This window comes from Dicentrarchus labrax, unplaced genomic scaffold, assembly GCF_905237075.1.
Source record: "Dicentrarchus labrax unplaced genomic scaffold, dlabrax2021, whole genome shotgun sequence".
Classification (NCBI taxonomy): Eukaryota; Metazoa; Chordata; class Actinopteri; family Moronidae; genus Dicentrarchus; species Dicentrarchus labrax.
In genome coordinates, this window is record NW_026136704.1 from 598,437 (window position 1) to 618,436 (window position 20,000).

Here is a 20,000-nt window from a genome sequence, read left to right on the forward strand (position 1 = left end):
AAACAGCTTTACAACAACTTACATCATATAAAAAATTAACTGGACAAAGACCAAAACAAACACACAGACAAGCTTCTGATAATACACTAATCAGAATATATTATATTATAATTATAAGCAACAGGATACTTATTGGTGTAAGAGTAAAGAAGTGTAGTGATGTACTTACATAACTACCAACTAATGAAACCATCTAATAATAAAATAATAATAATGATGTTGTCTTCAGGCAAATGTCCATATGGAGAATTTAACCATATAACTCACCGTCACAGCCACAAGACACATCAGCACAATCTAACTCACATTAGTATGTTAAACTCTATTAATTGACTCAAAGTTAAAGGTCAAAAGATTTCTGACTGAAATTGAAGTTTTAAATTTCAGTTTTATTTTCAGACAAACTGTCTACGTTCAGTCTTTTTCTATCTGAAAGTAAGAACGATGTAAAAATGTCAGTAAGTACAGAATCCAACCTACAGTCAACCTGCAGTAAGTACAGTTACTGCGCTCTCCCTCGCTGTCTCTGAGCTTTGGCTGCAGTTTTGGGGTTATGGGTCAAATAATTGGTCATCATTTATAAACACATATTTAATAAGAACATAACCACCGTTCTACCTAAAACACATTTGGCTGGATGGTTAAAAACCTTTGAAGCCATTTTCCTCAGTTTCATTGTTAGTGTAGTTACTGCGGTTTGGCTTTGTAGGGCAGAATAAAGTTATTTATTTTGAACATATAACAAAGCTAGACATGCAGGTTTTGGAGGAATGGCAGTGTTAGACATAAAGTAAGTACATTTACTAAAGTGCAATACTTAAGTACAGTTTTGAGGTATTTTTATGTTACTTGATTTCAGATACTCGACTACCTTTCATTGGGTAATATACGGTTGCACTAAGAGCTCATCGCACTGCGACTGAAGTGTCATTGTCATTCTGGGAACAATCAACTATCTTTCTCCACAATAACTGACTCCACCTTTAAGAAAGTGAAAAAAGAACTTCTGCAGTTAAAGAGTGATGGACCAGCCAGACGCTGCTGGGACACTTTCCTTTGGACAGAGCCAGGCTAGCTGTTTCCCCACAATGCTGACTACATATAACTTATTTAAACAAACATGTTTAGAACTGAGGAACCATGATTCATGTTCTCATTTCAGTGAAACATCATTAACTGGATCATTAACTGACTGTAACCTGTCTTGGGTTACATAACTCTATCCTGCTGGGAGACTTTCCATCAGTAATCACATTGTCACACACAACTCTTTAGCATATCTCAGCTGTCATCATAACGTCTCTAAACAGCACTACGACCTTCTTATGCACCCATTTCATACTGATTCTCTTTTACATTCTTTTTTTCCTCTTTTTTTTATTCAAAACCCATCTGTTTTTTGCATGTTATTTATAGGCTGCTATACACAGTCAGATTTGTTTGAATTTGAATTTAAGGGAAAAAAAGGAGGAACTAAACTGGTAAAACTGGTAACTGGTTGGACAGCAGTATACTGTACACCTACCACTACATTTACAGTTCTTGTATATTATATTTCTCAAATAAAGTTGAATTGAATTGAATTGAATAAACCATGCTGCACCCTCAACAATGTCAAATTAGTCTTCTTCTTTTTCAAGGGTACTCTGAATACAACCTGCAAGTAAATTTAAATGGACAAATCATAATACATATTTTCCGGCTCACCTACAGATTTATTTATCCACCTTCATTGTTTTGGTGTAAGTTGCTGAGTTGTGTAGAGATGTCTGCCTTCTCTCCAGTAAATAGAACCAGACGGAGCTCTGCTTGTGGAGTTTAAAGCTCCAAATCAATACAACTGAAGAACTCAACATGTGTCTCTTTCCAGAAATCATGACCCTGTTACTAAAGATAATCCACAGACTTTGTTATGTTTGTCACATCGGCCAACTCTGACTGGGGGATCCCGAGGCGTTCCAAGGCCAGTGTGGAGATACAATCTCTCCACCTGGTCCTCGGTCTGCCCCGTGGCCTCCTCCCAGCTGGACGTACCAGGAACACCTCCCTCAGGAAGCGCCCTGGAGGCATCCTCACCAGATGAACCATCTCAGCTGGCTCCTTTCTACGCAAATGAGCAGCAGCTCCACTCTGAGTCCCTGGCGGATGACCGATTTTCTCACCTGAGACGCCGGTCACCCTCCTGAGGAAACCCATTTCAGCTGCTTGTACCCGCGATCTCATTCTTTCGGTCATGACCCATCGCTCATGACCATAGGTGAGGGTAGGAACAAAGATCGACAGGTAGATCGAGAGCTTTGCCTTTCGGCTCAACTCTCTTTTTGTGAAAACAGTGCGATAAAGCAACCGCAATACATCTGTACACAGCTTGAATGGTTCCCCGCTTCCCCCTGCTGAGGTGTCGGACAGTTTTCCAGAAGCGCCTGGGTGCCGTCTGAAACGCTTCTCCATGACTTCTCCGAATCAAGTCAAACCCCTATCCAGGAGTAAGGATCCAGAGTCTCGACTGTGCGTAGAAGTAAGCCCCACCAGATCTAATTCATAGCGCTCCACCTCCCGCACAAGTTCCAACTCCTTACCCCCCAACAAAGTGACATTCCACATCCCCAAAGCCAGCTTTTACTGCCCGGGTCTGGTCTGTCGAGACCCCCTGCCTTCACTGCCACCCATTTGGCATTGCTGGTAAAACTGGTAACTGGTTGGACAGCAGTATACTGTACACCTACCACTACATTCACAGGTCTAATATATTATATTTAGCCTAGAATGAGAGAGGTAATCCAACACAAATCTCTTTCAAAGCTGCAGTATCACAATAATGGGTTTCCTTCACTCGAACCTTAAAGTTTTCTTCTCTGCATCCACAGTATGAGTAACAGCACACAGGACATTCCTGACAATCAGCACATTTCTAAGGAAGAGCAAAGTTGTCGTGTGAAATGTGAGATTGTTGTGAGTGCCAAGCTCTGTAAAAGCCTTAAAATAACAAAATATCTTTATTTCTGTGTATGTATAAAACAAAACAAGTCTCAGACAACACAGAGCATATCTCACTGGCAGGAAGTCGGTAATAAAGTTGTGCCGTTCAAGAACGAACCGAATCTATTGAACGGCTCTTTAACACGAACGATGGGAACCGAGTCGCAGTTGAGAGCCGTCCTTTTTCTTTATTCGTTCTTTGTTCTTTTTTTAAATCGCTGTCATGCACACAGCATGCGCACACAAGCTCCTCTTTACCTACTCCACTGACACAGAGAGCATGCACAACAGGGGGAGGAGCGCAGCAGAGTACACGTGGGGTGTGTCAGGGACCGAGCTGGCAAGCATGAGGAGTCAAGGATACATTTTCACAAAAAAAATTTAAAATAATCAATTTACAAAATATACAAAATGTTCTGGGCCCATAAAAGAGGTCAACTAAACAGAACTTAACTCAGGCTACATTAACTGAACGAACTGAAGCTACTAAGCCAACCAACCAAACCAACCTAACTAAACTGAGACATTGGGGAAACTTAAATAGTGGCTGATCAGGCCACTCTGACACACAGGGGGAATAGACTAAAACACAACATTTAAACAAACCATAATACCCTCCAATAATATCCAGATAATGCAGCCAGATATTAACCAATGAAAATACTGAAATACTAAACATCAAAAAGAATAATAATCAGAAATAACTCAACTCAAACAAGGAGAAATCACGCCTCTCCCCATGATTCCCGCCAACATGGTGTAGCCCAATTATCGGCCCCACCCTTTTTAAGCGTCTCTGATTCTGCCAGCACTTCCTTTGTCAGCCACGCAACATCTTAAGCTGCAGCACCCAGGAACTGGTAACTCAAAGAAAGCTAAATCAATGCAATGAAAACCTGAATGAACCTAATACTACCCAAAATTGACAAAAGACGTTAACTAATTGTGTGAACCCCAAAAGGATAACGGCTGTCAGACATTGATAATAAAACTGTATTATGAATCCAAAATCTGTGTCCAGTTATTTATTGTGAATTGTGTCTAATGTTCTAAAGATAATCAAACAAATGAAAGAGTTACCACCATGTGCCTTCCTCAATGTGTGGCTGCTAGGGCGTCCGTCACAGGGTGCAAGTTTCACATGACGTCATCTGAGTTGTCCGACACACTGCCTTCACGTGAGTGTCAGTACCGCAGCTACAATGAGCCACAGAAAGCGCAGCAGCACTTCGATGCACCTTTCGGACGAATAAAACGGCAAAGCAAAGTGTAACATCTGTCAAAATAATATTTCCTTCAAGACTGGGTCAACAAACCGTTTGCATTGCATCCAAATCTTACCCAATCATTCCTCCCAGTGATTATGTTCCAGATAAAATGGGTTACCCCACGCTAGCTTCTTAAAAGTAGATACATATAAAAATGAGCCAGAAGATCCGGCTCCCTTCAAAGAGCCATAACTCTCATCTGTAGTCAGTAACGGAAAGAATCCAGACACTTTAGTTGAATGAAATACCCCGTGCAGACTCTGGATCAAATCTCATGCTACGTCAACATTGTAGAACCAGAAAGGAAATCAATCAGAGGCCATTTGAAGAAACAAACCATTTTGTTAAGTATGCATTTACAATGTCGGACAGAAATACGTTTAAAGACGCTCCGCCTCTGAAACACTCTCGGTGGGATCTGAAGACAGACAGATTTGTAAATAAAATCCTGATAATAATCCCATCCAGATACATTTCATTTCTGAACACACCTATCTAATGCAATATTTTGATGTGCCGTTGTTAAGTTGGTATGTTTGGACACCAAAGTGAACAACATTTCTGGACTTTTTACCACTGTTGTCTCCATTGTAGTCCCTCTGCTCCCAATCCTTTTCTCTTACAGACAGAAAGCTGTCAGTACCTGCACACCTCACCTTGTGTCTCTCATAAACTTTTCTTTTGGCTGTGTGTTTGAAATAGTTCAGAGTAGATTTGATATGAGCAGTGTACCCAGTGTGCTACGAATCATTCTCTCACTGTACTTTGTGATACTTCAACCACTTCTGAATCCTATCATGTATGGAATGCAAATGTCCAAAATACGAAATACATGTAAAAATCTCTGCTGTTAGAAAATGTGGACTGGACACAGGGACACGGTATAAATAAAAGATTAGTAAATCCTTTATTTGAAAAACATTTACTTTAAGGTGATTTTCACTGAACGATGTGAAATAAATATTGAGTTGTGTAATAATAAACTCATTTTAACTGAACATTCAGTAAATAATATGAAGTAAACATTTTATAATGTTTGTTTGATCAATAAAGTTATTTTAAAAAAAGAAAAAGAAACTCCGACGTCATTGCGAGGCGACCGCACATGTGCGCATGCGTATATGACCGTAGAAACCCCATTTTGGGTCTCAGCGCTAACTGGGAGCTAGCTGCTAGCGGTTAGCTTCGTTACTTTGGTCGGTTTCTGTTTGGTTTCCCGCGCTGAGATTAAAGAACACGAGACTGACCCGCCTCCAGACCCGAACCCGAACCCGAACCCGAGTCTTCGTCTGAGGATGGACGGCGGAGAGGAAGACTTCCTGTCCGGAACCCGCTCCGGTAAAACCCGCTTTGTTTCCTGGTTAACGGCTAACGGCTAACGGCTAACGGAGCTCGGCACAAACATTAAACTTTAAACTGTCGGTGATCGAACAACTACAGTTTTATTACAGTCCGCGGGTTGTTCACATTGATCTTCATGAGGCGGACAGCTGCGTCACAGCAACGTCACAGCCTCCGTCGGTTTAAAGTTACATCACTGATCAATACTCTGATTATTAAAGCATCAATCAACCTGATCAGCCTTCAGCAGTCAGCTAGTGTTTCTGTAGTGGAGACTAAACGTTAACAATGATCCATATCAGCAGTTTGAATCCAACTAAAAGCTCCCTGCACCAAACTCCCTTTAAGAAATATCACATTTTAACAATTCCTAACGTGTTCGTAACAACACGTAACTCTAGAAACACGAGCTAAAGGCCGTCATATGTCCACAGTCTGACTGTCAATACAGGATCAATATCATCCATAAAGATACAGTGTATACTGATCAATATCATCCATAAAGATACAGTGTATACTGATCAATATCATCCATAAAGATACAGTGTATACTGATCAATATCATCCATACAGATACAGTGTATACTGATCAATATCATCCATAAAGATACAGTGTATACTGATCAATATCATCTATAAAGATACAGTGTATACTGATCAATATCATCCATAAAGATAGTGTATTCTGATCAATAATCTATAGATACAGTGTATTCTGATCAATAATCTATAGACAGTGTATACTGATCAATAATCTATAGATACAGTGTATTCTGATCAATAATCTATAGATACAGTGTATACTGATCAATAATCTATAGATACAGTGTATGATCAATAATCAATAAAGATACAGTGTGTACTGATCAATATCATCCATACAGATACAGTGTATACTGATCAATAATCTATAGATACAGTGTATACTGATCAATAATCTATAGATACAGTGTATTCTGATCAATAATCTATAGATACAGTGTATACTGATCAATAATCTATAGATACAGTGTATACTGATCAATATCATCCATAAAGATACAGTGTATTCTGATCAATAATCCATAAAGATACAGTGTATACTGATCAATAATCCATAAAGATACAGTGTATACTGATCAATAATCTATAGATACAGTGTATACTGATCAATAATCTATAGATACAGTGTATACTGATCAATAATCCATAAAGATACAGTGTATACTGATCAATAATCTATAGATACAGTGTATACTGATCAATAATCTATAGCTAAATGTATTCTGATCAATAATCTATAGATACAGTGTATTCTGATCAATAATCTATAGATACAGTGTATACTGATCAATATGTTCTGTAGATGACGGAGGCGGCACTCCGGTTCTGGATGAGCCCCGCGGGTCAGACGGTGAGGACATGAGGAGCGACAGACATCCATCTGAGGTGAGACAGTTTGGGGGTTCGGGTCCTCGCGGTCCGGGTTCGGTTCTGACTCTGTTTGTGTCGACAGGACGACGGCAGCAACGACGAAGACGCCCCGAACGCCACGGAGACCGGCGGGACGGCGAGCGGCTCCGACCACGAGGACCACAGAGGAGGAGCCGACAGCGACTCGGAGGGCGACGCTCCCGGTGGTCGCCACGGCAACAACGACAAAAGCGACTCGGAGACCGAGGCCCCTCGGCGGGTCGACAGCGACGACGGCGCCGACTCTCCGGTGAAACGCAGGATGAGCGGATCGGACAACGAAGAAGAGTCGCCCGTTAAACACGGAGCGTCAGATAACGAGGAGGCGGGAAGGTCGTCTCCCGCCAAACGGAGGGGGAGCAGCTCGGACCTGGAGGAGGGGGGAGGGGGGAGGGGGGAGAGGCCCAGAGCGGCCGCAGACAGCGACTCCGATAACCAGGACGCCAAACCGGCAGCGTCCCCCAAACGCCGGTCCAACGCAGACAGTGACTCTGAAACAGAGACGCCTGCCAGACGCAAGGCGGCACAGATAGACTCTGAGGAAGAGGAGGAGAAACAGCAGGGGGAGGAAGAGGGGGGAGGAGGGGGAGGGAAGTGGAAGGCTGTGATGCAGTCCGACAGCGACGAGGAGGAAGATGAGGGGAGAAGGAAGAAGGCTGCAACCGGGAGCGACGGAGAGCAGCAGGAGGAGAAGGAGCAGAGAGACGACAGTGAAGACGACGAGAAGCCAGGTACTGACCTCCGACCGCCTCGTTCTGACCTCCGACCGCCTAGTGTTGACCTCCGACCGCCTAGTGTTGACCTCCGACCGCCTAGTACTGACCTCCGACCGCCTAGTACTGACCTATGAGCCTGTACTGACCTCCGACTGCCTTGTACTGACCTCGTACTGACCTCCGACCACCTTGTACTGACCTCCGACTGCCTTGTACTGACCTCGTACTGACCTCCGACCGCCTTGTACTGACCTCGTACTGACCTCCGACCGCCTTGTACTGACCTCGTACTGACCTCCGACCGCCTTGTACTGACCTCGTACTGACCTCCGACTGCCTTGTACTGACCTCGACTGACCTCCGACCGCCTTGTACTGACCTCCGACTGCCTCGTACTGACCTCCGACCGCCTCGTACTGACCTCCGACTGCCTTGTACTGACCTCCGACTGCCTTGTACTGACCTCGTACTGACCTCCGACCGCCTTGTACTGACCTCCGACTGCCTCGTACTGACCTCGGACCGCCTCGTACTGACCTCCGACTGCCTTGTACTGACCTCGTACTGACCTCCGACCGCCTTGTACTGACCTCGTACTGACCTCCGACCGCCTTGTACTGACCTCCGACTGCCTCGTACTGACCTCCGACCGCCTCGTACTGACCTCCAACTGCCTTGTACTGACCTCGTACTGACCTCCGACCGCCTTGTACTGACCTCCGACTGCCTCGTACTGACCTCCGACCGCCTCGTACTGACCTCCGACTGCCTTGTACTGACCTCCGACTGCCTTGTACTGACCTCGTACTGACCTCCGACCGCCTTGTACTGACCTCCGACTGCCTCGTACTGACCTCCGACCGCCTCGTACTGACCTCGTACTGACCTCCGACCGCCTCGTACTGACCTTGCACTGACCTCGTACTGACCTCCGACCGCCTCGCACTGACCTCGTACTGACCTCCGACCGCCTCGCACTGACCTCGTACTGACCTCCGACCGCCTCGCACTGACCTCGTACTGACCTCCGACCGCCTCGCACTGACCCAAACTTTACATTCTCTTTTTGCAGTGAAGAGGAAGAAGGCCATCCTGTCCGACAGTGAGGACGAGGAGAAGGCAGATAAACCAGGTAAGTTTGACCTCACTGACACTATGAATTGTGGGTAAGTTGCAGGTTAATACCTTTGGGCCTCGCTGTGTGTGACGAGCTGTTTTTGCTCCTCAGCGGTGAAGAGGAGTCGAGCGGTGTCCGATGACGACAACTCAGACAGCGACGGCGGGTTGGCGGGCGGTCCCGATAAGAGCCTGGCGGCGAAGCTGCGAGAGCTGGGCTCGGACAGCGGGAGCGAGGAGGACGAGAGGTCGAAGGCCACGCCGGGGAAGAAGGACGAGAAGGCGCTGTTCGGCAGCGACAGCGAGTCTGGAGACGGAGAAGAAGAGGAGTGAGTACTGCTGGGCCGGGTTGATGTTAAGATTTTAACAGACCCTAAATCTAAAGCTAACAGGTCCCACACCTGTGTTTGCTGATGTGACCTTTGACCCCTGTGCCCCCCCCCCGCAGGAAAATGATCGCAGACATCTTCGGAGAGTCCGGAGACGAGGAGGAGGAGGAGTTCACGGTGAGTGAGACTGCGTCTGTTTGTTCCTCCTGCGTGAGAGCGAAGCTGCTCGTCCGGGATTGAACCCCGACTGTGTGCTCCTCCTGCAGGGCTTCAACCAGGAGGACCTGGAGGGGGACAAGAAGGAGTCCAAGGGGAAGCAGGAGCAGGTGGAGGAGGAGTCCGACTCTGATGAAGGAGTCGACCGCAGCGGCCAAGAGTGAGCGGCAAAGTGTCCTTAGATCTACACAGTGGGTAAACGCTAACAGAGGCTAAAGCTAACGGCTTAATGTGTGTGTGTGTGTGTGTGTGTGTGTGTGTGTGTGTGTGTGTGTGTGTGTGTGTGTGTGTGTGTGTGTGTGTGTCTGTGTGTGTGTCTGTGTGTGTGTGTGTGTGTGTGTGTGTGTTGTGTGTGTTGTGTGTGTCTGTGTGTGTGTGTTGTGTGTGTGTGTGTGTGTGTGTGTGTTCTGTGTGTGTGTGTGTGTGTGTGTTTTGTGTGTGTCTCTGTGTGTGTGTGTGTGTGTGTGTGTGTGTGTGTGTGTGTGTGTGTGTGTGTGTGTGTGTGTCTGTGTGTGTGTGTGTGTGTGTGTGTGTGTGTGTCTGTGTGTGTGTGTGTGTGTGTGTGTGTGTCTGTGTCTGTGTGTGTGTGTGTGTGTGTGTCTGTGTGTGTGTGTGTGTGTGTGTGTGTGTGTGTGTGTGTGTGTGTGTGTGTGTGTGTCTGTGTGTGTGTGTGTGTGTGTGTGTGTGTGTGTGTGTGTGTGTGTGTGTGTGTGTGTGTGTGTGTGTGTGTGTGTAGCACCAGCTTCATGTCAGACTTCGACATCATGCTCGCTCGGAGGAAAGCCATGAACAGTAAGAAGAGGCGTCACCGTGACGGAGGGACGTTCATCAGCGACGCCGACGACGTGGTCAGCGCCATGATCACCAAGATGAACGAGGCCGCGGAGGTTAGCCTTTTCAAAATAAAAGCGGTCAGTGACTTCCTGTCAGTGCGATTACTCACCGACTGTGTGTCTGTTCAACAGGAGGACCGAACTCTCAACAGCCAGAAGAAACCGGCGCTGAAGAAACTCACTCTGCTGCCGCAAGTCGTCATGCACCTGAAGAAGTGATTGATCTTACCTATATCATGCTAACAGACTGATGCTAAGCTATCAGGTTATGAGCTAACGGTGTTGTGGTGCCGTTTGTCCCTCAGACAGGACTTGAAGGAGACGTTCATCGACAGCGGCGTGATGTCGGCCATTAAAGAGTGGATCAGTCCTCTTCCGGACAAATCGCTTCCCGCCCTCAGGATCAGAGAGGAGCTGCTCCGGATCCTACAGGAAGTGAGTACCGGCTTCAACCGGCAGGTCGCGGCTTCGGGCCCGAGGTCGGCGTCTCACTGTGTGTTTCCTCCCTGCAGCTGCCCAGCGTGAGTCAGGAGACCCTGAAGCACAGCGGGATCGGACGGTCCGTCATGTTCCTGTACAAACATCCTAAAGAGTCCCGATCCAACAAAGACCTCGCCCTCAAACTCATCAGTGAGTGCTTGAAAACCTTCTCTATGTAACGTTAAACTGCAGCTAACAGCGCCGCCGGTGGACGCTCAGTGAACTGCAGCTAACAGCGCCGCCGCCGACCCTCATCCTACATAGAGACACATAGAGATCAGTCCACAGGCAGCAGAGGGACAAAGCTCCACTACAACCCGATCACTGATCAATAATCTGATTATAGAGACAGAACAGGATTCACAGTCTGACAGATGGAAGCGTTTTAATGGTAGATGTTGAACATGGTCCCCGTGGGAACCGGGTCAGTTTAGTGTCTTTTTTTTTTTTTCCAGACGAGTGGTCGCGGCCGATCTTCGGGTTGACGTCGAACTACAAGGGAATGACGAGAGAGGAGCGTCAGCAGAGAGATCTGGACCAGCAGATGCCTCAGAGACGACGACTGAGGTACGAACACGAACTGAAACGACCTCCTGACACGAAGGAAAAAGCTGTTTCTTGGTCTGACTCATCAGGAGGCTCGTGGACTCGCTGCATCACAAACATCTGCATCAAAAGACCAAAGAGTCTTTTATTCTGTGTTCTCCTGTTGTTGGGTCGTTTTTTATTATCTTCAGTCCTTTTCATTCTTTCATCACATGTTCTGTTTTTCCTTCCAGCCTTTCTCATCCTTCTATTGTTGTTTCTGTTTAAGGGACAGTTCACCCCAAATACGTTTCCTCTCACCTGTAGTGTTATTTATCCATCCAGCTAGTTTCATGTTTTTTATTTCTTAACGTTAGCTGAATCTTAGCTACCCTAGTTGTCACATTACAGCTCAAGCCGAGGAGGATTAATGTGAGGAGTCGGTAATATTTATACAAATCTGAAGTATTCATAGAAAGTTCTGAGGACCCAGGATGCTTCCCTGAGGAACTCCACAAACCCCTAAAACTAGTACTGCAGCCCACACTGTAAGTTGAAATTGCCAGGCGAGGTACAGACAGCTGCACGTACCTCAAGACAAGAACAATGTAAACCAGCAGGTGGAACTATAATCAAGGTAAATGCAGTTTATTTGCCTCCGCTGGTCTCCGGGGGCAGCTTGAACCCTGCTAATGCCTGCTTCCAGGTGTAGTTACTCTTGTTTGGGTCCTGCTCTAACAGTGAAGTCTAGAAAGTAGACTGGAGCCGAAAACTTGAACTGAAACGATCTAAACATCCCGACAGGTGGGAGGATAAATGTGCTTTAGATTGTGGGGTGAACTGCCCCTTTAAGTTCTACGTTCACTCTTCTTCTTTCATTCCTCTTCATCCGTCCCTTTCATCCCTCCTCCTCCTCCTCCCCAGTCAGCCTCCGAAGGTGGAGAGGGCGGAGGAACCTGACGTCTTCTCTCCGCCCATCAGGTTCAGTCACAGAATTGCATGGTTGCACTGCAAGTTCTGGTTCGAACGCACAGACGTGATCCTGGTTGAATAAAGTCTGATACCGAGCTCTTACATCAGTCTTCTTTAAGTTATATTTGTCGTAACGTTTCGAGATCCCGTTTTTCTTGAGTAAATATGTTGATTTGTTTTGTAGAGGTAACTATTGATTAGAAACATGACAGACACATTCAATAGCTGAATGTTACGTTTTGTTTCTCTGACACTTCCCACGCGTCCTGGAAAACCTGGAAGTTTTAGAGATGAATTATCCAGTCATTGAAACGTGGAAATTAATTAAAATGACCGAATATCCTGGAAAACTTTAATAGTATAAAATATATTTAATATACTCGCTCAGATCACATAGACCTCGGTGCGTATTAGTGCTAACATGATACATTTAACTAAAAATGTCTGGAATGTTTTTGATTTGTAGTCCAATCTGTAGAACCAGTACTTCATTATAATTCTGCACTTTGTCCTTCTTCCTCTTTAACGTACTGTACTGGTCCGACTGGTGTATGTCTCTACGAGAGCTGCTCTCTAACACTGATTCACAGCAGCTCGTCCGCTCGCGGCGATCAGCAGCCTGACCGTGTTTGAGTCCCCCGACCTGCACGAGTCAGGTGGACGTTCCTCCTCCTCGTGTTTCCCTGCGGCGATTTATAACGCGAGGAGGGAGTCTGTCGAGGTGTCGGGTGTTTCCAGAATCACTGACTAACTGCTGTGAGGTGGAGAATGCTAATAATAGCATGGAGGCTCCGCTGGGGGGGGGTTCTGCTCCAGTTCAGTTCATGGTGATATAAATTAAAGTGTCTCTCTCTCTCTCTGTAGTTCGGGAGGTCAGACGCCTCGCAGAGACCTGGAGAAGCAACTGACCGGAGAGGAAAAGTAAGTTGAAGCTCAGATTGAAGCGTAGAGAGCGCCACTTTTATAATGACATCATTGTAACCGAACATCCTCCCCACAGAGCTCTGCGACCCGGCGACCCCGGGTTCTGCGCCAGGGCTCGGGTGCCGATGCCCTCCAACAAGGACTACGTGGTCCGACCCAAGTGGAACGTAGAGGTGGAGTCCAACAGGGTGAGTGTGTTTGTTCTTTTCAGTGTTTGAGTCTTTGGGTCCCCTGTAGAGGCTTTAATGTAGAGCTGGGTATCACTGACACTGTCTCACTACGTCGGTAGAGCCCGTTGGAGTCCGGTAGAGCCCGTTGGAGCCAGTTGGAGTCCGGTAGAGCCAGTTGGAGTCCGGTAGAGCCAGTTGGAGTCCGGTAGAGCCAGTTGGAGTCCGGTAGAGCCCGTTGGAGTCCGGTAGAGCCCGTTGGAGCCTAGAGCCCGTTAGAGCCCGGTAGAGCCCGTTGGAGTCGGTAGAGCCCGGTTGGAGTCTGGTAGAGCCCGTTGGAGTCCGTTGGAGTCTGGTAGAGCCCGTTGGAGTCCGGTAGAGCCCGTTGGAGTCCGGTAGAGCCCGTTGGAGCCCGGTAGAGCCAGTTGGAGTCCGGTAGAGCCAGTTGGAGTCCGGTAGAGCCCGTTGGAGCCCAGTTGGAGCCCGGTAGAGCCCGTTAGAGCCCGTTGGAGTCCGGTAGAGCCAGTTGGAGTCTGGTAGAGCCCGTTGGAGTCCGTTAGAGCGCGCTCAGAACCGGAAGCAACGCTGTCGCAGTGCTGATGATCAGTGACGTTAATGATCATTTATCTAATGAACGATCGATCCACTTTAAGCTCTATGAAAGCCAAATTTAAGGTTTTTAATGAACTTTATTCTGATAAATTAGAGGAGTCAGAACTGTTGTTGTTGTAAACAGAGTTCTTAAACATTAAATCATCTGTTGTTGATGTATATTTATCTGTAACTATATCTCAGTCTTTATTCGGCTTCTTTTTAAAATACCAAAATATGAAATTGTTTATTTCATCGGCTAAAAATCGTCCATATCGTGGATCACTGCGTATCTTAGTTACCGCCATATTGGATGGTCGTTTTGCCCTCCAGGGTCATGTGACTGTAAACTATGAATACACCATCGTAGTATCTGACTGAGACCTCTGACAGCTGTAGTTCTCTCTGTAAGAAATGTTACCGCCTCGGCTGCTGATCCTCCGTCCCCGTGGTGGCGAGGAGGCGGCGGTCGGGTACCCAGCCCTACCTTAATGCGCAGGTTATTATCAGGAAATATCTTTTTATTTATATTTATTTTCTTTTGCAGTTCATCAGTTCAATGTTAGAAAGAAATGTCCACGTGACAGGAAGCTGTTAGTTATACAGAAGATTAAAACTTATTTAATTTCCTGTTAACATTTTATTTCTGGGACATAAACTGTAAATGTGGAACAGCAGGGATCAGAAAAGATTACCCCTGAAGGGCAGTTAGTGCACTCGCTGAGCTGTGATTGGTCCTCTGTAGAGCGGCTATAAGAAAGGCCTCAGCCTGCTGGAGAAGCACAAGCGTCGCTTTGCCGAGCAGAGGAAAATCAACCGGCCTCAGGGCGCCGTGAAGATCAGCATAGAGGGCAACAGAATGCCCCTGTAGTTCCCGCCGTCGGCCTGTGGGGGGGCAGTAAGTCCTTCTGCATGGTGTGACGGTCCTAAAACCTGTGTGAGGTTTCCTCTGGAGAGGACGCTCCGCTCTACGTTAACAGAGGGCAGCGCCTGTCTTTAGGAAACCGACTGACCTCTGCCTCACTGCTGACCTCTGCCTCTGATCTAACCTACACACACACACACACACACACACACACACACACACACACACACTGCCTGCTCTAGAATCGATACAGATCATTTCATCTGCAGTGTTATCAGCAAACCTTTTAATGGCTGCGTTCTTCAGCGTTTCCACGGATACGGTGAATAAACATGGCTGCACAGACGGCGTTACTATTCAACTAATTTAACTTGTGTGTCCTTCGTGTCCTGATGTGGTGTCTCTGTGTCTGCAGGGTCCGATGAAGAAGGGTTTGTCCCGCGTCGATAAACAGATGCGTAGAATCGCCGACATCCGCCGCCTGACGAAGCCGGGTCACGCCGTTAAAATCAGCGTGGAAGGAAACCGGATGCCGCTCTGATTTTAACCTCTGTAGGATTTATTCTCTTTTTTGTTTTTTTTCTTTTTTGTTTTAATGTGTTGCTCCTGAACAAGCCCCCCCCCCTCAGGTCCAGATCTGCCTTACAGTAGGGCGGAGGTCACATAGAGTCAGAATGTGAATATCTGCTGTAAAACTGTCTGAAGTCTTTTTGGTCTTCGGCTCCAAAATGATCCAGAGAATAAAATATACTGTTGATGTTAGCAGGTAGCTACATTAGCTTTAGCTCCATCGCAAGCTAATTATCGATCATGTTTAACATATTGTTAGCTAGCTAGCGTGTTAGCAGTGGGTTGATTTGGAGATGAACTTATGCAAGGCCACAGTTTCAGCTAATGCCACTCGGGGTAATGTTAGCAGCTACATTAGAGGATCGGTTTGGGGATAAACTTTATAATATTTGGTACAGGACCTCCTCCCGGCCCTCTGTCCTGAATGTGAAGGTGTTTTTGTTAATCAGCCGGTCGGACCTCCTCCTCGGTGCAGTTTGTCCCCCGTGTGCTCCCGTAGCGGCTGTACTGAAGTCTGTCTGCAGGACTCGGTTCACACACTGGTTCTGCTGGATTCTGGTGTCGGGTCCGGTCCAGAGCCCGTCTGTCTGCACTGTTCTGGATCAGATGATACTTTTCTTAATAAAGACTCAACAGAAAGTCTCAACTCTTTATTTCTTATGTTGGTGAGGTGGAATCTGAGTTTACGGTTTTAGTTTCTTACTGACTGAGTTTCGATGTGTTCGGGTGTTTTTAAGACAATAAAGTTTAAACATTTAAATAAGTAAATAATGTGATTAAATACAATTTCTACACCCCTTTTGTTTATGTTGATTCACTTTAAATATTATTTCACATCACTTGAAAAAAAGCCTGAAAACAAAATGAAATGAGGAGTTTGAGGCTGCAGCAGTCTCAGTAAGAGTTCTGGTTTAATAACCAATATCCATCAATAATCAATAAAACACAGCTGTGATCATTCACTCTTTATTGTTATTGAACTTGAGGCAGTGAGAAGCATTCAGGAACAGGACTGAACGGAGACCAGATTAAAGTGGCATCATTCGAACCTCTGACACTGAGGAAGTGTCTCCACCGCTCTCGCCGCCGCCGCCACGTCACGTTATATATATTTATATATATTTAAATATATATTTATAAATATATATAATATAAATAAAACATTCTGCTGCTCGTTGAACGGATAATACACTTCAATAACTTCAATAATCCCAAAATATCCCTTTAATACGTCAACTTTATGGTCACTGGTGTTGCTGGTTGGTCGGCGGTGGAGACGTCTCTCAGCGTGTCGTCCTGCTGTAAACAGACCGGCTGCACCGCGGCAGAAAAACAACTCTGAGGCAGAAACTCGAGTCAAGTCAGGTCACATGTTCAGTCGAGGCGGCAGACGCCTCCAGTCACAGGTGGAAGGGCTGGTGATGCATTCAGGTGATAGGTGGGAGGGCTGGTGATGCATTCAGGTGATAGGTGGGAGGGCTGGTGATGCATTCAGGTGATAGGTGGAAGGGCTGGTGATGCATTCAGGTGATAGGTGGGAGGGCTGGTGATGCATTCAGGTGATAGGTGGTGAAACTTTGTGAAGTTTAATTGTTGGAAGTTGTTTTTAATGTTGCTGTTAGCGACCCTTTACGATGCTGCAGACACATTTGTGTAAAATAAAATAAAGGTTTTCCTGATGATAATGTGAACGACAATGTTTGTGTCTTTATTTCAAACATTTGAGGAAGATTTTAAAGACTCTAAAAGCCGATTCTTCAGTTTCTATGTGACTAAAATCAGTTTTAGATTCTCTTTAAGACTCTATGAAGTCTGATCAATAATCAATCGATTGGACTTCATTGTATTGCTGCTTTGGTCCCGACCTTTCAGACTTATGTGATACGTTTACCAAACTGCACCTGAATGCACCATCGGTAAACATTCAGCTGTGTGTGTGTGTGTGTGGGGGGGGGTGTCCAGGTGAAGTGAAGGTGGATGATTGACAGGCGTGGCTCGGCAGGTGATTGGCTGTTTCATGCATCTGGTGAATCCTCTGCAGAGAGAGAGAGTCGTCAGTGAGGCGTTCAGGTGATTGATAAAGTGTGGGAGAGCAGCGAGTACCTGTCCAGAGGAGGGCGCTGTAGAGAGGGGGCGGGCTGTCAGAGGGAGGGGGCGTGGTCTATCCTCGGCCGTTCGGTAGACGACTCATTCCGATCCGGTCGATGGGAGGCGGATTGACTCGTCGCCGCGGCGACTCGACGACCTTGCTGCAAACAGAAACAGGTTGAAGAAGCTGCGGAGGTCAAATCATATTCCAAAGCTTCCTGTCAGATTCTAAAGCATTTTATTAACTTTGTATCAGCAATGAGTGAACGAGGTTGTAACAGAACACAGTGGAACCAGGAACCTCTCAGGGTTCTGGTTCTGGGTCGTCCTACCTCTGCTTGTTGGTCCCCTGTTTGGTTTCCATGGAGTTGACCGACAGGCGGTCCAGCGGGGCGTTGTTGCCGGGGAAACTCCTCTTCCTCTTTGGCTCCATGACGTCATTCTCCATCCTCACCTGGTCGTCCAATCGGAGCAGCTTCGCCGTTAGCTCCTCCCCCGCCTTCGCCACTCTGGGACGAAGACCCGCCGAAGACCTGGACGCGGGCCGGTCTACGTGCTGGAACACAGACACGAGGACGTCCATCAACTTTATCTATCGTGACTTTTTAAGCCGAAACATCTGAATTGCCACGACAACCAGGTAACACCTGCTGGGGAAGATCATGTGACCTCTGTTGGCAGAGGTCAGGTGTTTATTAGTAGACGAACCAGGATAGGTCTATGTACAGGAACACAGCTGGGATAGGTCTATGTACAGAAACGCAGCTGGGATAGGTCTATGTACAGGAACGCAGCTGGGATAGGTCTATGTACAGAAACGCAGCTGGGATAGGTCTATGTACAGGAACACAGCTGGGATAGGTCTATGTACAGATATGCATTCAGGGACACTGAAACAAAAGAATGGGCTATGTCTATGTGCTGGCACACAGTAGGCGGACACACTGATGTAGAGCAGTGCTGTTGTAACATAAGCTGGGTAGAATGGGATCAGTCTACATACTGGAACACAAGGATGGTTTCACTTTCCACCGCACACACTCGAGCGGTCGTCTCTGTTAAACGTGAACGCCTCCATATTTTATTTTCTATAAGGGAGTCTCCGTATAGCAAATATTGACCTCCGCAGAGGAAGGCCGCCCTGCTCCTCGCCCTCCGCCTCGCCGGCTGTTTTCATACGTCAGGACTCCATGTTGTGAGTCACTTCTTACATCACGACCCTGACGGCGAGCAGCTCCTGACTTCCTGTGCGCCCGCGGGCCTCCGATGAGTCACAGGATCAGATATCGTCCAGACTAAACAGAAAACAGCGTCGGGTTTGTCTTTGTGTTGACCTCCGCTCTGATGTTCCTCCACCTGATATCAGCACAGGGGCCTCTGAGGGAGGGGCCGTTTGTTTTGGCCCTCAGGACTCGGAGGAACCGAGAGTTCGATTCCCCTCTGAGATACAGCAGAGTGCAGGTCAGTTTCTGTAAGGAGGTTACGATGATCTGAATAACAACCTGAGTCTGTCAGTGGACGGACAGTACACACGTTTACGTACACGGAAATATTTCACCTTCTAACTCACTAAAGATTTATTCCACCAAACCAGAGTTGGTGAGCCACCGTAACCAAACTCATTAAAGGTTCCTCAGCTTCAGTCCTCTGAGACCGAAGACCAGTTCATTCAGGAGCTTATTCTGACCTGAGCGGGTTGGACCCTGAAGGCATCGGCGCCGCAGTGGAGCAGAGTGATGGACAGCAGGCAGGACAACAGCAAACAGCCACAGAACTGCATCTGCAACAACAACAACAACAACAACAACAACAACAACAACCTGTCAGGATCAGATCTGATGTTACACTGCTTGTTTATTCCGAAGCTCAATAATATTTCACAGAACCGACGGCGGACAGCAGACGATGTGTTCAGGAGCCGGAGTTTCCCAGCTGCACCTGAACGCAGCATTTAAAGCGTTTTCTACGAACTGACAGAAAACATCCAGCAAACGTTTCTTTAGTTTATAGTTTTATAGTTTATGTTTCTGGAGACACGACGCAGCTCATTTATCTACGTTTACATTGCGGCTGTGCAATGCATTGTGGGACATCAGCAGCTCACTGATAAAACAAACTTTATAAGTTCGATTACGACGATTATTGAGTATAAAATCATTCACTTTGTCACACACACACACACACACACACACACACACACACACACACTCACACACACACACACACACTCACACACACACACACACACACACACACACACACACAGACACTTTTAGCTCAGCTGAGAACCGTATTGTCCAGCAACATCGGCTAATTTTAGCATTTTCCATCCCTGCAAATAAATGTCTTTTCACTGTCACGTGCACGCTTGCTGACGTGCACTCTACTGCATTCCCCCCACACACACACACACACACACACACACCTTCTCTGTGTGTCTTTGTTGTTCTCAGTGAACTTCCATTCACACCACTGATATCTGCTGACGTCCTGCAGCTCTCATTTATGCACACACACACACACACACACACACTGACAGACACACACACACACACACTGACAGACACA

At 46.6% G+C, this 20,000-nt stretch overlaps 2 protein-coding genes and 1 long non-coding RNA gene across 8 annotated transcripts in view; 1 reads left to right on the plus strand and 2 right to left on the minus strand.

Annotated features, from left to right (window-relative positions):
• The first annotated feature begins 5,351 nt into the window (after positions 1–5,351).
• LOC127362773 (protein IWS1 homolog) lies at positions 5,352–15,983 on the plus strand. Of its 4 annotated transcripts, XM_051398946.1 has the most exons (17): positions 5,352–5,585; positions 6,934–7,016; positions 7,084–7,771; positions 8,829–8,888; positions 8,985–9,201; positions 9,321–9,378; positions 9,468–9,577; positions 10,154–10,304; positions 10,383–10,465; positions 10,556–10,685; positions 10,763–10,880; positions 11,186–11,297; positions 12,180–12,236; positions 13,092–13,148; positions 13,228–13,339; positions 14,655–14,807; positions 15,190–15,314. In XM_051398946.1, the coding sequence occupies exons 1-16, from the start codon at positions 5,543–5,545 to the stop codon at positions 14,778–14,780; spliced, it is 2,205 nt and encodes a 734-aa protein (XP_051254906.1). In that variant the 5' UTR covers positions 5,352–5,542; the 3' UTR covers positions 14,781–14,807; positions 15,190–15,314. The 4 variants fall into 4 exon arrangements, with proteins under 4 accessions (XP_051254906.1, XP_051254908.1, XP_051254905.1 ...); XM_051398948.1 differs by lacking the exon at positions 12,180–12,236 and having other exon boundaries at positions 5,353–5,585; XM_051398945.1 differs by lacking the exon at positions 14,655–14,807 and having other exon boundaries at positions 5,354–5,585; positions 15,190–15,983.
• On the minus strand, positions 8,117–8,821 carry LOC127362852 (uncharacterized). 2 transcript variants are annotated; one of them, XR_007884592.1, is made up of 3 exons: positions 8,537–8,821; positions 8,347–8,420; positions 8,117–8,198 (listed from the first exon to the last, which is right to left on the minus strand). It is a non-coding gene; the product is annotated as an uncharacterized LOC127362852 (long non-coding RNA). The 2 variants fall into 2 exon arrangements; XR_007884593.1 differs by having other exon boundaries at positions 8,129–8,177; positions 8,294–8,420.
• An 897-nt stretch (positions 15,984–16,880) lies between the features above and the next one.
• Positions 16,881–20,000, minus strand: part of ostn (osteocrin) — a 5,178-nt gene continuing 2,058 nt past the window's right edge. Inside the window, exons 2-5 of one of the 2 annotated variants that reach the window (XM_051399087.1) lie at positions 19,120–19,212; positions 17,765–17,988; positions 17,448–17,593; positions 16,881–17,379 (exon numbers count right to left, since the gene is read on the minus strand). In XM_051399087.1, the coding sequence (XP_051255047.1) occupies positions 17,506–17,593; positions 17,765–17,988; positions 19,120–19,212 (405 nt within the window). In that variant the 3' untranslated portion in view covers positions 16,881–17,379; positions 17,448–17,505. Of the gene's footprint in view, positions 17,380–17,447; positions 17,594–17,764; positions 17,989–19,119; positions 19,700–20,000 lie in introns of those variants that run through there. The other variant, XM_051399086.1, reaches the window with a different exon arrangement.